Source organism: Gekko japonicus, unplaced genomic scaffold, assembly GCF_001447785.1.
Source record: "Gekko japonicus isolate JY-2015 unplaced genomic scaffold, Gekko_japonicus_V1.1 scaffold84, whole genome shotgun sequence".
NCBI classification, from domain to species: Eukaryota; Metazoa; Chordata; class Lepidosauria; order Squamata; family Gekkonidae; genus Gekko; species Gekko japonicus.
Genome location: NW_015159712.1, coordinates 1170478 through 1187851, shown reverse-complemented (window position 1 = coordinate 1187851; position 17374 = coordinate 1170478). Strand labels below are relative to the sequence as shown.

Genomic DNA, 17374 nt, shown 5'->3' with positions numbered 1-17374 from the left:
TGCTGGTCTCTGGGTGTAAAGGAGACATCCAGATTCCCAGCTGTGAAACCCTTTCTATGTATCAGAAGGGCTTTGTGTGGTAGGAAGGGGAAGCTATCACCACATCCATCCCGCAGAGTTCAATGCCATTTGATTTTGATGTGATTCTTTTCTCAGACTTGGAAAGTGGTATGTGGTCCCTCCAGCATAAACTATGTTCTATCATGGTGAAGCAGGAGCAGCACACGGCAACAGAAGTTCCTGAGACTCAGCTGGCAACTAACTCAGTGCCCATGTTGAATCTTAACCCACTACAGAGGTTGCCGGCCTCTGAAGAGGTGAGTTTACTGCTTTCAGAATGTGTGTTCTAGTCAAAGTACCAGAACTTTAAGTGCTGATGCTGTCTGTGGCTCTGTTGGGTTCTTCATTCCAAACTATAGGGCACTTATGGAGTAGAAGACAGAAGTCTACATCAATAGCTAACAACTTTTAACTAACAGCGCAAATGCAATAGAAGACCTATTTACACATCCAGATGGAGTACAGAAATTTCTGAAAGCTGTGCTTAAAACTGGCACATGGGACGTATGATGATCCTCTGGCTTATTGCTGCCAGTCCATATAGTAGACAGGAATAGCATGATGGGCACCAGTGGCAGAGTCTAAAACCGAGACTGTTGTGCAAAACTCCTGCATGAGTCTGAGAGATACCGTATCCTGTGATTCCAGGTATAGCACTGCAGCACTCAGTCAGGTAGGGGAGGAAACTGCCATCCTTACAGTCTCAGTTCTAATGGGGAGCCTTTAAAATTCCGCTCTGAAATTGAATAATCTTAATTATTATCAATTTTCACAGTTTCTAAAAGAAAACATGGTCTGTGTGTCATCTCTCAGCCATTTCATCCTTCACTAGTTGTTCTGCTTGAGGAACATTCTTTTCTTCAGGGCTGATGGTTCTTCCTACTTACCTTGTTTCTCTAAACAGCAGAGCCATTCTGCTGGTTACAGCTCAAGGGTGCTTCTTCAAACATAAATCTAGGGCAGCACAGAGGGAGCCAAGATTGGCATGAGATAGAAGCACCTGTGTTCCCATCCAAGCTCTGCCTGTGCTTTGGCATACTGTAACCTCTTCTTTTGGAAGCCATTGGGGCCATTGAGCTGGAAGCTTAAGATACAGCAGTTTATGTGGAATTTAGATAACAAGAGGGCTCTGGTGTGTCTCACACCTAATTTCCTTCAGTATCCTAATCTTGTGGATCAGTTTTCTGGAAACAAAGGAGACCATTGAGTGGAGGCAATCCAGTGTAAAACCAAAGAATATGCTCCCTTTTGGAACACCATGAATACTACCAGTTATCCTTTCATCTATATATATAAAAGAAAGTCCCCTCACTGTAAAATCAACGCCCAGGCCAAACCACTGGACCTAGAAACACGAAATTCGGGGAGAGCGCTCCTACCGTGGCATAGATGCTCACTAAAAAGCAATTTTTAGAAATTTGACCCCTAAGTGGGTCAAAAGGTGTAAAATGTGCTCCCCCCATTGATTCCTATGTGGCTGCCAGGCTGCTGCCTCCTTGCACCCCCACCCTCTGACTGGTCAGCTGCAGAGCTCAGCGTTCTGAGGTTAAAAAAAACAGTTACAGGAGACTGCACAGAGCTAAGGACAGTTGAGGAAATCAGGAATGGCCAACAACCACCTGTGAGGTGCAGTAATGCTGCTGGCCCAGCCTCTCCAATGGCTTCCAACACACTCCCCCCACCTACTACGCCTAACAGGCGGTTGACTGTCAGGTGCAGCAGCAGTTGCAGGGTGCTTAAAGCCATGAGGGAGCCTGCCTTAGCAGTAACGCCTTAGTGATTCTGCTAGCCCTGCCTCCACAGTGGCTTCTAATACTCCCCCCCTCCTCCTCCTACACTGGACAGGCAGCTGCCTGTCAGGTGTAGGAGAGGAGGTAGGATGCTTACAGCCGCCAGGGAGGTTTGCTCAGCAGGATTGCCTTAGCCCTGCTGCTGGCCCAGCCTCCCTGATGCCTTTAAATACAATCCCCCCCAACACCAGACAGGCCGGTGTCTGTCAGGTGTAGGAGCAGGGCCAGGGTTCTTTAATCAGGGACGCTGTCCCAGCAGGATCACCTTAGCAGTGCTGCTGGCCCAGCTTAGCTACACTCCCATCCAAAATGGAAATATTCCCCAAATTTGTAGAAAACTGGTTTCCTTTATTAGGTTATTTAACTTCTCACGATGTGGGTTCTAGAAAATTGGTTCATATGAACTTGCTTAATATCTGATTGCTCAGATGGTGTTTTGAATATGTAGTTCCCACTTCTTAAATGTAACATAAATGAGAGGCAATTTTGTAAAAAAAAAAGAGAGAGAGAGAGGCAATTGAGTTAATGAATGATTATGGGGAGATAGTAAAGGACCTTTCTAGGAGCCATTTCGATGTGTGCCTCCCTCACGAACCTGAAGTGTCCACGGCATCACCACTCCCTCACACCAACTCCCCCTCACACCTCTCACCTCTTACTGCCCCCAAGAAAGCTCCTGGCAAACATTGAGCCACATACACCAACGCTAGCACTTGAGGGCAGAACCACCCATGTGGTCTACAGAGAGGTCCTTCAGTAGAGAAAAAACACAAGTATGTATGTCTCGCTTCATTTTTTATACTACAGTCTTCTCCATTAGAATCCCTACAACAAATGTTACATTTCAAACCACATCATCTCTCCCTTATAATAAAAGAGTTTTGGGTGCCAAAGTTCTAAAATGCACTCCTTTAGTGTTAGGCCGAAAAAACTGCCACTCGGAAGACACTGGCTGGGTTCATTGGCTGCTTTGTGCAGTCCCGGCCAGCGTTCCAAGGTCATTTACATATGGAAGCTGATTGGACTACCCTCCATTCCACACCTCAAACTCCCCCCCCCCCAAGGCAGTTGGAATTTTCAGTTGGGAGAGGAGAATGATGTCAGCTGCTCCCTAGGCAGAGGCTGTGTGTGTGTGTGTGTGGGGGGGTTGTAAAGACAGACAGGCAGATAAACGTTGGCTGATGGTTGCCAACTCCAGGTTCGAACTCCAGGACATAGGGTTGCCAACTCCAGGTTGGAAACTTCCAGGATATTTTAGAGGTGAAGCCTGCTGAGGGTGGGATCTGAGGAGGAGGAGGAAGAGGGGGACCTCAGACAGATACAATGCCATGCTGCCCACACTCCAGACAAGCTGTTGCCAGTCTCCAGGTGACAGCTGGAGAGATCTTAAAGCTTTGGTGCTACTTCAAAGTTCCCCAGGAGCCCAAAACAGAGAAGTGTTTTGGAAAATCTTGAGGAATTGTTTGGTGCATTTACGATGGGGCTCCTGGGGAACTATTGTTGCCAATCTTGGCCCAGCAGCCATCAAACCATTCTCTTCAACCCCCTGCTGTGCAGCTGACTTCCCCCTAGGGTTGCCAATCTCCAGGTGGGACTCATTCAATGATACCTAGTTTGCAAACCACAATCCAAAGTAAAATGCTCTGTCTATACCATAAATATTTATAATTCATAGATTTATATTAATCTAGGCTCTCCAAAAATAAATAGCAGTGAAATATATGCTGCAGTATTTTGCTGTATTGTGAGACAGCTTTCTACATGCTGTAGTGTTTCCTGTTAGTGGCAATTTGTACTGTAGCAATATGGCAAAACACCAAGGATGATAAAGAGAAGGGAAATGGAAGTTTGAGAAAGGAGGATGCAAGGATGAGAACAAGATGAAAGTAAGAAAAAGGTGGGATGGAGTTGGTTCTCTTTTCTGCAAACCAAGATTTCAAGTCACAATTTAATCTTGGGTTGCCATGAAAGCAGTGAGTTTTCAATTTGTGTATAAGGGGAACAGGGAGGAAGCCTGATGCAACATACAAATCTAGGATCCCCCAAACTAACTTGTTATTACATCTGATACTAAACTAATGCTTGAAAATAATGCTGCTGTTGTTTAATTCTCTTCAGCTAGAAGATGAAATCTCAACTTTACGACAAGTGTTAGTAGCCAAAGAGAAGCATCTTGTGGAAATAAAACAAAAACTTGGTATCAACTTGATGAATGAACTGAAACAGAACTTTAGCAAAAGCTGGCATGATGTGCAAACCACCACTGCGTGAGTACAAACTACCCACACAATCGTTCTTTACTTTTGTGTAGCACTAAGTGTTTCTTTCACAAATCTTTAGAAATTTAGTGGGGTTCAGTGGTTTGACTGCTAAACACATATAACAAAAAAACATAAAGTGAGTTTTAATTGATTTATATTCACATGTGAATTATCTCAGAATGAGTGAGTTATATTAAAATCAAAAGATAAGGAACTACTAACAGCCATCAGTGAGCTTCATGGTTCAACAGCTCTCGGAATCAATTCTCCCATTACTACTGGCTACTAGTATGGTATGGCCGAGATTGGGGGGGCAAGGCGGGCTACAGAAGGCCGATGCCTCCGTTGCTCGGCCCTCTACAGAATCCACCCCCAAAACCTCCAGGTATTTCCCTCCTTAGAGCTGGCAACCCTACATTCCCCTCAGTGCCTGTTGGTAGGCAACTAAGCTTGGTCCTGTCACCTACTTTGGCCTTTGGGAGAAAACACATTGGGGCCAGTCCTGATAGGGTTGCCAGCTCCAGATGGGAAATTCCTGGAGATTTGAGGGATGGAGCCTGAAGAGGGTGAGGTTTGAGGAGGGGTGGGACCTCAGACAGGTACACTGCCATAGACTCCACCCTCCAAACCAGTCAGTCCCACATAGGGAACCATTGTTGCCAATCTCCAGGTGAGGGCTGGAGAGCACTCAGTATTACAACTGTTCTGCAGAAGGGAGGGCAGAAGTCAGCTGAAGTCAAAGGGGCAGATAATGGTAGGTTGATGGCTACCTGGGAAGGAGATGGGGTTGCCAACTACATCCTGACAAATTCCTGGGGATTTGAGGGGTGGAGCCTGGAGAGGGTGGGGTTTGCAGAGGGGTGGGACCTCAGACAGGTAGAATGCCATAGACTCCACCCTCCAAACCAGCCATTTTGTCCTGGGTAACAATTGTTGCCAATCTCCAGGTGAGGGCTACAGATTACTCACAATTACAACTGCTCTTCAGGTAGCAGAGATCAGTTCCTCTGGAGAAAACAGTGGACTCTGTCATTATACCCTGCTAAGGTCACCACAGCAAATTGACACTGTTTGCCCAAAGCCAGAGCACTGCCCCAGAGCCTCTTTCTAGATCCCGTTGTATTGCTTACACAACGGGCTTTACTGCTAGTCAGTATTATAACTGGATTTACAGAACTTAAATACTGTAGCGAAGCACGGGTACCAGGCTAGTTTCTATATATTGTGCTTTTGCACGTATATGTATTATTTCAAGTATTTAGGTGAAAGTATGTAGAAAGTTGCAATCACAGCTGATGCTAGGAATCAGAAAGGGTGGGCAAATGTCAATTCCCAGAGATCCATAAATGATCCATTGAGTCAAACGTACCATCATTCCCACTTCATGTAGAGCACTTTGTAAGGCAGTATTAAATCCCTCTTTCACACCGTTCCCAGCCTCTTCTCTGAAGTGAGCAATGCCCCTGAATTGATACCCTTGAGATATAGTTAAGCCTGTTCTGGGTTATCTTCCATGCATCTGTAGTAGATATGAAACAAGCCAGCTACTTAAGCCAGACATGTACACAAACTCCATTCTTGTTTATACAGCTTGAACTCACTGTGTCCACAAATGTAGTTCCACGGGGAGTGTGTATTTAACAGCCACAGCAAGTTTCCTCCCCAAGCTGTGTTTACAGTCTGAGGTAGTATGAAATGTATCTGTTTAATGTAAAAAAAAGCCCCCTAAACTGCCTTGTCTTTGGTAGAATGGGAGGAAGGGCAGGCTGGTAAGAGACAATCATGTTGGTGCAGCTGGGAATGAAGTGTTCTTCATGTTAATTTTTAATCTCATTTGATTAGAAACAGCTGTTGGCTTGGATTGACCAGAGATTTCTGTGGATGGAAGGGATTTCCATTTTGCAGAGCAAGACTTTCCTGTTTCTCCTTGCTTCCCAAATACTGTTTCTGGGGGAAAGAGATCCCCCAGGATCAGTTTTGGGGTGGGAGTTAGAGGTCTGCAGTGGGAGGGGGAAATTGCCTTCCATTTCCATTCATGGAAGTCCCTCTGCTGAATCCAGGCAGTTGAGTGACCTTGCAGAAAGTCTAATGAGCTATAGAGGGCGTTCAGTATCTCCGAAACCTGTGCAAATACTTCCAACTGCAACTGCAACAGATCAAAGAAAGACTCTCCCCTTGAATCTGAAGAAAAACTTTAAATTGTTTTTGTTGTTGTTGTTGTTATTGGAGAGGAGAAGTCGTAATATAAAATATGACCCTGGAAATGCAGTTTGTGCAAAGGACTCTGGTAGCACACCTGCATGATGCTCACTGTCCTTTGGCAGAATGTTTGTACCTATGATTGCATCTTCCTTGGAGACGAAGATTTTCAAAGTGGTTTTTTTTTTTTTGCCAGAGAGCTTTTGGTGTACAAAATGACAGCAAAGGAATAGAGCAGAAAAGACTGGTACACATGCTACAGACCACCAGTATGGCAGAGTGACAAGCCAGAAAGGTAGAGGCAGCAGTTGCAAGGCAAATGGTACTCCTTGAAAGTTAATTCTAAGTTAGTGCTGGTTTGCAGCTTCTTCACTCTAGCATACAGCTGTGAGGGGCCGTAGCTCAATGGCAGAGCACAGGGTTTGAGTGTATAATAATAAACAAGTGCTGGCAAGGTCCAGCCCCAAATTGGTGAAAGGCGGCAAGTGTCCAAAGCAGAGATAGCAACAGGCAGGCACAGGAGGATAGCCCACTGACTTCTCTTGACAAGCTTCAGAGGCTGAGGATGTGCGAGATACCTTGGTGGCACATAGAGAACAGAGGCATGATATTGGTCCTCTTGGAGGGCTCCTAAGATTGATTCCCAGGAGGGTTCTCCTGTGGCATTAGTTTGCTACCTGCAGCTTCTTGTTTTTCCTCTTCTAAACTGTGGTCTTCTTGCTTATGCAGGAAGTACTGTCTTAGTGCTTGAACTGCAGGTCTCCTGTTTGGAACCTACATTGCCTTCCAATCCCTATCTCTCAGACTATGCTCATTGTTGAGTTAGTAGCTCTCATCTCATGCATCTGATGAAGTGTGCTCTGATCTGACTCACAAAAGCATTTGCTTGATTAAACCTGATTAGTCTTAAAGTCTCTCCATATTATCCATCCTGCTAGTTAAGAACTGCCCATCAAGCCCTGCTGTCTGTGCCTCCACCTTGAGATGTGAGGCAGGTATCAACTAGAGACAGGGCATTTTTTTGTGGTGGCACCATACCTTTGGAATACCCCCCTACCAAGGCTTGCCTGGTGCCTACTTTTTTGGACACCAAGCTAAAATGTATCTTTTAAAACCAGGCTTTTAATTAGGGGGATTATTTCCCCATCTTTTTAATAGTCTGTTTCTGTTTTATAGCCAGTGGTTTGTGTTTTAATACTGTGGTTTTACATTGCAAGCCTCAAGCCGGACGCTGAAGAGGCAGCATAGAAATATTCTATATAAGTAAATACTAAACAAATGTGCCACTTGATTTCTGTTTCACTTAGCACTCACAGAAAAGGGGAAATTAAATCCACTGCTACCTGTGTAATAAGTGGTACAAAATTTCATTAGAACACCAAAAAGAAGTGTTGACCTGGATGGAACCTTGGAGGGTGATGAAAATTATATCACATCTATACAGAGCCACATTGTCTTGGAACACAAATCAGCCAAAATGACAAGATACAATGCAAATGTTTGGGAGCAATGGGAAGTGCATTGCATGATTAAGGAAAGAGTTACTCTGCTATAAAGTCATAAACAATCTGCCTTCAACTACTCCTTCACAAACGTATTCTTTTTCAGGCTTCCATAGAAATGGCTCCCCAACCTGTAATCAAAGCTGAACCTAGAGAGGTGAACCAGTTTCTGAATGTACCAACAGGTAAGGAAATAGAGTCAAATTGTTTTCACTGACCCTTTAGTTTTATATCCCTCATTATTAAAGGATGGTCCCTGGCACAAGATCCTACCTCCAGCCCATTTCCAGAAACATTTGAACAAGTGGTATATATTTCACACATGCAGCTAATAACCAATATTACTGTGCGCAGTCAGGGGGACAAGTGTACCTTGGATATGGATCCTTGTGAATGGTCCACTCTTCGGTTTGATCCCACATTCACATAAGGGTAGCCTAAGTGTAAGGAAATAAACCTTTTTCCATCCAGCTCTCACTCCTAGGAGGTGCTGGCTTAACTTTTTACACATAGCTCAGCGGCCTGTGCCTAATCTGGGCAATGAACAATGCAAACAGCTACCAGAGGATTCTTGACAAAGTGACAAGGCTTTTAACGACACTCAAGTAGTGGCAATAATATCTAGCTTACCAAATACTACAGTGCCCACATTAACAATGCAATCCTAAGAACACTTTCCTGGGAGTAAGTCCCATTGAGCAGACTTTAGTAGAATTCTGAGTAGATCATTTTAGGATTGCACTGTAAGATGCAAATGTTCTAACTATTCCCCCCCCCCCAACACCCAGATACTGAGCAATGTATAGAACTCTATAATGGGATGTGGGGAGAATAAATAATGGGAGGTGGGGAGAATAGAACAGAGGAGAGCTGGTTGTAGATGCCTGTCCATGCAGGTTCCAGGAAGACGATCCAAAGAAGGGGTATTAAAACATCTGTGCAGATAATAATCTCAAAAGGAAATCCAAGATCCACTCGATACTGCAGCAGATGGGGGGTTAGGCTGCTGCAGAGTTAATGGCTTGGACATGGAACAAAAGGATACACTTTCAGGATAATTCTAGTAGAGATCCAGAGGGGAAGAGAAGCGAGGAGGTCTGTAGTGTGTGCCACAAACAGGATTTTCCCTTGCAGAAGACAGTAGTAAATTTTGGCAGGTGAATGTTCTGGCTGGAGTTATAGGGCCTGGGTTTTGTATTCTGAAACAAAATATTTTTCTCTCTCCTGCTTTGGAATGCAAGTAAAGGATTAGGTGAGTTTACAGGTATGCCATGGTTGGTTCCGTTTTCAGGATGGTGTTGGAGAATACTCTGCTCCTCATTAAATGGATGACTTTTAGTTGGTGAAGCTTCAGGTAGTGGCCAAGCTACCAAGAAGTGTGCAGCCCACCATGCCTAGGCTTGCCCCTCATGGCTGATAGTATCTATCCATGTCAGGTTTCTTGAATGGGTCTGGGAGGTAATAAATGCCTCTCTATGGCTGCAGTCAGATGGGCAGTTTGGCCCAGTATAGTTGCTCTTCTCAAACAGATCAAATGGGCTTGGTCACACAGCCACATCTGTTAGCCGTTCCCCAGTCGTACTCATCCCGGCATATGATGAGTTGGAAATTGAGTAAATAGCCACCACATCATATGTGGTGCTTTTGGTTCCCCATGCATTAATCACACGTGACATTTTAGAAAAAAGTCTGGGTAGTGCACTCCGTGGCTAAGGCGAAACTCTAATGTGGCTGCCTGACCACAGGACAGCTGCGGAGGTGACCTGCAGCAGGGTGTGCTGTCATATCCTGCAATACTTCAAAGTGGTACAGTTAGAAGCAGCGCCATATCGCTCCAAGCTGCCAGTCTGTCCACAGCCTATGAGAGAGCAGTCATGAGACCCCTTCTGAAGAAGATTTTGCTGGACCCGAATGACCTAAATAACTACCGCCAGAGGCCAGCATTCCATTCCTGAGCAAAATGCTCAAGTGGGTAGAGGTTATACAAGAATAGATGCTTTTGAATTATGGTGCTGGAGAAGACTCTTGAGAGCCCCTTGGACTGCAAGGAGATCAAATCAATCAATCCTAAAAGAAATCAACTCTGACTGTTCCCTGGAATGCTAGATACTGAAACTGAAGCTCAAATACTTTGGCCACCAAATGAGAAGGGAGCACTCACTGGAGAAGACCCTGATGCTGGGAAAGATTGAAGGTAACAGAAGAAGGAGACAGCAAAGGATGAGATGGTTAGACAGTGTTACCGATGCAACGAACATGAAATTAAGCAAACTCCGGAGCGTGACGGAAGACAGGAGGGTATGGCATAATGTGGTCCATGGGCTCGCGAATAGTCAGACTCGACTGTGCGACTGAACAGCAAAACTACCACCAATATGCAGATGACATCCGGCTCTATTTCTCCCTAAACTGGATCAGTCTGTGGAGATCCTGGACAAATGCCTGAAGCAGATAATGAGATGGAGCTCAGTCCAGACAACATGGAGGTGCTTTGGTCAATGACAAAGCAGCTAGAGGACTCATGGGTCACCCATGGATGGATGTTAGGGCTTTGGTTCAGGAGCCTGCACTTTCACAGGTGAATTTGGTTGAGCCACACAAGATCCTTTCTGACAGCTACTCCAGATTGTGGAAACTGCATGTAGCCCACTCCTTACAGGCCTGCCAGCATCAGTTGACACTTATTTCAGAAGGCCTTCAAATAGTGTGATCCCTGGCTCTTCATTTTTATGTGCTGATGCTTCTATTGATTTTATAGTTATATGCTGTTCTGGTTATATGTTTTTACAGAAAGCCTGCCTAGAAGTTTAATAAATAAACAGATAGATGCCATCTACCCCTCATGACATAATGACCAATGGGATCATATAGTTAATCAATGGGGTAGTTCATCCAGTTTCCTTATGAGAAACAGCAGCTAACTCATGACAGCTCATTTGTTCTGAGCTGTTATCCGGGGTCAGTTATGACAGGGATTAAACTTTTTCATCACCTTTCAGGCTGTGATGATCTTTATCTGAGTGAAGATCTGATGCGGCTTCAAACATATGTGACTGACCATTTATCACTGGCAAATCTCATTGGGTGACAATGGTAAATCATATCACAATAACTTTGTGTATTCACCCTGAGGCTGCAACTTTATGCACACATTCTCGGGCGTAAGCTACAATGAACACAGTTGAAAATAAGTATGTAAGGATCAGGCTTCACCTTTCCTGTCCTGGGAAACAGATGATATGGATTCAAGACCTGTGAATCTGAATCTTGAGTACAATTTGTGTGCGTATGTATGACTTGGTTCACGTGTGATTTGGGGAAATTATTGCATTTGTGACCTCTCTATTCCCTTTCCCTCATATTCCACTATCTTTCTATCTTTTCAGTAAGTTACTATTTCTTGTTACATTCAGGCCAAAAAGCTAAAGTATTTGCAATCCTGATTTGGCAGGATAATCGTGTGAATCGTATTTGGCTGATTCAGATGGAACAAGAAATTGCGGCTGGCTGAAACCAGGAAGTAACTAATTAGTTTGCAACCAGCAAAGGGGGGGGGGGGAAGCAGGAGAGGAAGGGGGAAATGCTGAGCCTGAGGATCCTCTGGGTCAAACTCTGTGGTATTAAACCATGGTTGGTTTGAACTAGGCCAGCGTGTCTTCAAGTGCAATGAAAAGTGTGTTTAAATAAAGAAGGCTGAGCAAGGAAGGAAGTATCACGATAGAACCTGAGCCTGATTTCCTTAAATGATGGTTGTTATACCGTGCTTATAATGTTGCCAGCTGGTCAGAGGAAAATGTTCTTTTAATAGAGGTTTAATGAGTGGAAATGAGCAGTTGAAGCTTTTCGAGGCATGAGGTTAAATAACATTACCTGATAATTGTTTTCAGATCAAACTGATATTAAAGGGACAGCTGGAAGAACCAGTTTCAAAGTTGGCAATACTACATGCTCATCATTCTAATATGTGAGCACCTTGCAAACTTCATTAGGAATTTGGTTCAGTCCTAAAGATGGCAGAATTCCAAACAGAGTCTCCAAAAGTCTGCCTGATTCCAGCAACTCTGATGTAGAACCCAGCAGACAATTTTAACTGCTTAGATAAACAATGTTGTAGGAAATGTTTCTGAGGATATAAAGGTATGATGCCAATTTTTAAGTTCTGTTATCACTGCAAAGCATCTTATATTCAGTTCCAGAAGAGCAATGACATCAGGAATGTAGTTTGGCAGTCACTAATCCCACAGTGAGGCCTGTTCAGCACAAATGAGCACATTTATTTGTTTACTTAAAAATATAATTTTTCTCTAGACTCTGGACTCTCATGTTCAAGTAAGCAAACAATATTTCACACAGAATATAAGCTCCACTTAATGCTCAGCTCATAATAAGCCCCCCAAAAGAGGCTTTTTTTATAATATGACCATTAGCAGCCCTGCTACATTTCATCAGCAGCCCCTGAAGATCTGGAGGCCTATCATCCAGCAAATCCTGGTGCTTGCAGATCAGGGAAGATGGTAAAATTCTAGGATTCCTTCCAGGAAATTCCCAGCTAACTATTTTCAGTCTCCTAAATCTCAGCCATGCCAAGATCAACAGCCCTTGTTGATTGCAGATGTTAAATTACCAAACAGGGTACAAGGGGACTTGGCTGATTTTACTCAAATGGAACTGTGACAGTAGTGGGTATTTTCATTAGAAAAACTGAGACTAACCCAGGCAGTCCAGGTCAGCTCCAGTATATGGAAGGTTTAAATGAGGGGCACTCCTCTAGCATTCGTAACCTTTTAATTTCCTTAAGAACTTTAGGGAGAAAGTGGATTATACATGTTGCAAACAATAAACCAATTCTAGTTTCCATCTTTGGTTTTACATTGCAAGATTGAACATGTATTTATTAAATTTAGTGAATTACTGTGTGATGGCACTCCACAAATGAATGGGATATCACCTGGACTCCAGTGACTTCAGTGCTCAGTCCAAGTGACTCAAACTTGTACCTTAAATCAAAAGACAAAATGTTGATGCCCTGCAGTTCCAAGATAGTTCTGCCACTGTTCAAAGACTCATAGAGTTAAGGGGAACCCAAAAGCCATCTAGTCCCAACTCCTGCATCAGGAATGCTGAGCTATGAGCAGCCCAGCAGATCTACCTGTACAGTCCAGACCTCAGTATGCCCCAGGGAGCACTTACACAGAGAAATAGGATGAGCTGAGCAGTAAGCTCCAGGTGAACCAAGTTGTATGTCATACAAAAATGTAACAGCCATGCTGTCCAGAGTTGCCAGCACATCTTAAATGAGAAGAAATTGTTTTGGAATAGGTCTGTGATTCAGGCACTGAGTATGAACAAAACCAATCTTGCTGACTTATCCCACAGCCATCCCATTACAATCAGACCAATGGTCCGCCCAGTCTAATTGAGTTTTCCTTGGCAGCAACTCCGCAAAATCTTGGCAGTGGCCATTTTCAGCCCAACTATTTAAATCCTTTGATCTAGGGATGTCAGGGATGGAATCTTGGACTATGGTTGCCAGGTCTCCCCTGGCTACTGGCAAGGAATGGGGATGTTGGGCTGCCTGATCCAGGTTGGGAGATTCCTGGAGATTTAGGGATGGAGCCTGGAGAGGACAGGGATCTCATTTGGGTACAACACCATAGAGTCTATCCTCCAAAGCTGCCATTTTCTCCAGAGAAATTGATGTCTGTAGTCTGGAGACGAACTGTAATTCTGGGGGATTCCCAGGTCCTACCTGGAGGCTGGCATCCTTAACTTGGAACTACACACAAGCTTTCATATCTTCTAGAAATATTCCTCTGAAGTTGCATTGGCTGGGTCAGTATGCCACCTTTCATGCTTAAATCTCATCTGGATAAGCTCTTTTTTCACACTTCTCTCATAGCAGAGAAATAGCATTTTTCTGTTGCTCTCCATGACTTGGTGCATTGCTATTAACCTGTTTTCTGCATCTTCTGTTAGATGACCTGGTGCAGATGCCTCCTACTCCTCCCAGCAGCCACGGCAGTGACAGTGATGGATCTCAGAGCCCAAGGTCCCTGCCTCCCTCCAGCCCAGTCCGTCCTGCTGCTCGTTCTTCTACGGCAATCTCCTCTTCTCCTCTCCTCACAGCACCACATGTAAGCAAGGGGAGGTAGTTAATGTCATGGCATTTTGCTTTGCCATGAGGCTCAGTGTGGCTCTCTTCCATCTCCATGAATAAGGTGAAAAGATAAAACTGCTTTAGATACTCACGATATGGGAATGGATGTTCTGGTACAGCGGTAGTTTGCTACACGCCCATGTTTGTGTTTCAGATCAAGTCTGTGCCACTGAAATTATTTGCAACCATTTACTGAAGTCAGGTTTATATATAAATGTTGAGGCGCTTGCCATGCTTAATAGTTCTTGTTGTCTGAAAGCTTAGAGGTCATAGATTTGCAGAAGAATAACTTGCACCCACTGCTAATAAATGAGCAAATTGTTCTCTGATGTGGAATCCATAGTGCAAGGAGAGGGAGAAGGGGGGGAACCCTATGAAAGAGGGAGGTTGTAAGCTGAAAGGTGGTTTTTTTAAAAATAGTTTTAAAGGTTAGTTTTTGTGTTCTGTTGTAAGCTTGGCCAGTGTACTCCAAGGCAAGCCCCTGTGAATTTCTCCTTTTTCAAAAGCCCTGTAGTTTCTTACCTTAGACTGCTTGATTTGGCCTCCAGCCTATTACATGCTTAGTACAGAGTGGGCACGGCACACTCTGTATAATAAATAAATATAAATAAATAAGTAAGTAAGTAAGTAAATATATATATAAAAATAAATAAATATAAATAAATAAATAAATATAAATAAATAAATATAAATAAATAAATATAAATAAATAAATAAATAAACATCCCAAGAAAGCTCCAATCTCCAATCTACTGGGCTGTGGCTGAGGACTCTGAGGGGCAAGGGTATACTGCTTTGCTGAAAGCAACAGAGCACCACAACATTTCAAGTGGTGCTTTGAGAAAAAATGTTTTGTGAACTCTCACCGCATGTGCACATGTATACAGATACACTCGTACAGAGTGAAGGGGGTGGACTGGGTGTATCACAAGGGCTCTCCTCCCCTCTCTCATTTCCTATCCTCTGTGTTCTGGCGGTTGCAAAGAAAACCTTTGGCTAGAGTATTTTTCACAAAGGCAAGTCTGGAGTGAAGCTGTTTGTATAAATTCTCAAAACATTGCTACTTTCTTCTTCTCCCTGACAGAAATTACAAGGGACATCAGGACCTCTGCTCCTAACCGAGGAGGAGAAACGTACCCTTATTGCTGAGGGCTATCCGATCCCAACCAAGCTGCCTCTCACCAAAGCAGAGGAGAAAGCATTGAAGAGAGTCAGGCGAAAAATCAAGAACAAGGTCTGTGAGTTCACTGTATAGGAGAGTAACTCATGTGCATGTCTGACTCATGGGATCAAGGAATTTTCACCTTTTACCTCTTCTGTCTGCTGTTGTCAAATCCCTGTGCACTTGGGCCTTGGGTGCAGCCATAATTGTGGGGAAGGGTCTAGCACCTGCTTGCACATGTAGAATTCTAGAAATATCAAAGCCATTTCTTACATTACAATTTTTGGTAATAATAATATGGTGATAAGTCATGCTGATGATGACAACAACAATAGCAGAAGAACTAATGCACCGATATTTATTTGTGAGTCAGATATGGCTCTCCCAGACAATTTACAGGTTCCTCAGTATATATATCCATGGCTGGCTCATGAAAAGGTACTTTTCTCTTAATCAGTTCCACAGTCCTCGTGATTGTGGAGAAAAACTTGAAAACTTATGAGTGGTATCTATTGAAGGGACATAAATTAGAAGGGTTTGTGAAAGTCAGTGAACTGAATTTCTGCATTTGACAAGTTGCTTGTACTTGTTGAGCCCTGCCCAACTGTACTCATGTTTTGCTGCTTAGCCCTCTCCCCAGACTTTTATTTATCCCTTCCTTGTAATCTGCTTAGTCCCCACCAAAAAGTCTAAACCATGGTATATTTATGCTTGGAATTCGTGAGATTGAGAAATCAGGGGCATTCATACCTATTTACAAAATTCAGAGGTCCCCAATCTTACTGAGCCTATAGGCACCTTTTGAATTCTGATACAAGGTAGTGGGCACAACTACAAAATGGCTGCCACAGAAGACAGAGCCAGCCATGAAATGAGTGCAGCGAGTGAGGTCGTGCATAACTCTAACTCTTCAGCATTACAAGGAGAAGCTCTGTTTAACAGACTGTCTTTTAAATGAATATTTTAAATATTGTTTAAAAATATTATCTTGCATACACACATAGGGTTGCCAGGCAACTGGTGAGGGATGCGGGGGATTTACCAGAAGAAGGACGGCCCAGGCCATGTCACTGGTGTTGCATAGGAAGTGATGTCATCATCCTGTGATGTCACTGTGACACTCTGGTATTTGGGCAAAAAACAGCTTCTGTTTTTGCCCAAATACCAGAGCATCACCCAGACATTGCTGGTGTGATGACATCACTTCCTATGGGACACAAGTGACGTGGCTTAAGTCTTCCTCTTTCTCCTGATACGTTCCCCTGCTGGCCAGCTGATTGGTAGCTAGGGACTCCCACCTTCTCCAGGGGATCTGGCAATCCTATACACACAGATGACCTTTGGTCATACTGTGAAGATTTTGGGCTGCGGTGGCAGCCGCTGTGGAAGCAACTTTTTAAAAATCTGCATAGCCAATCAGATCTTCAATGGCCAGTGAGAAGCCCTGCTAGACAAAACCCCCACCTGGCCCCACCCACTTTCTCTTGGAGGACACCAGGAAAGGTGTCAGCAGACACCATGGTGACCACAAGTGCCACTCTGAGGACCCCTGGTGATAGTTTGCATAATTTCCATGTTTGGACCTTCAAACTGCAGGATTTAGAAAAACAGACAGCATTTTCCATTCACCCGATTAGTATATTAATGTATTAAATAAGTCTTGAAGATCCCACCAAAAATGCTTCCAGGGACCTTAGTTTCTGAATACATGAGGATAAGTTGAATGGTTAGTCTAGTGAGGTAATTATCCAGAAGGGATTGTTTCTCACACAGGTGAATAAGCAAATAGCTGTCAGCAAAGCTGCATTAAACAGTGACTGTGGATCCCTATTAAATGTGAGTTCCCATATTAAGAGTCTGCAGTGTGATTAGTCACCTACTGTGATTCAGAAAGACAGGATACAGTCCATCTGGCCTAAATGATTCAGCCAGTTTAATTTAATTTGATTTAAGCTGATTTGCAGCCTGATCATAAGATAAAAGATTGTTTGCCAGCATAGAATGGTTAAAAAATTGTCCATGAACAGATCCTCACAAAGCTGGTGCCAGTGACAGGAACATTTAGGGTACCAATCCTAGAGAATGTCTAATGTCCATGTATTTTTAATATGGTTTGACATATACAACATGTGAAGTTGCCTTATACTGAGACAAACCTTAAGTCCACCTAGCCCAGTATTATTTAATTTTTTTAAAAATTGGAGATTGTAGGAGTTGAAAAAGTGCTCAGTCATTGAATTTAT

The 17374-nt window shown here is 43.6% G+C and overlaps 1 protein-coding gene across 1 annotated transcript in view; it reads left to right on the top strand.

Moving 5' to 3' along the window:
* Nucleotides 1-17374, top strand: part of CREB3L1 (cAMP responsive element binding protein 3-like 1) — a 129382-nt gene that overhangs the window by 94241 nt on the left and 17767 nt on the right. The window contains exons 3-6 of the mRNA XM_015408203.1: nucleotides 157-317; nucleotides 7919-7997; nucleotides 13789-13946; nucleotides 15054-15203. Coding sequence (XP_015263689.1) covers nucleotides 157-317; nucleotides 7919-7997; nucleotides 13789-13946; nucleotides 15054-15203 — 548 coding nt within the window. The remainder of the gene's footprint in view (nucleotides 1-156; nucleotides 318-7918; nucleotides 7998-13788; nucleotides 13947-15053; nucleotides 15204-17374) is intronic.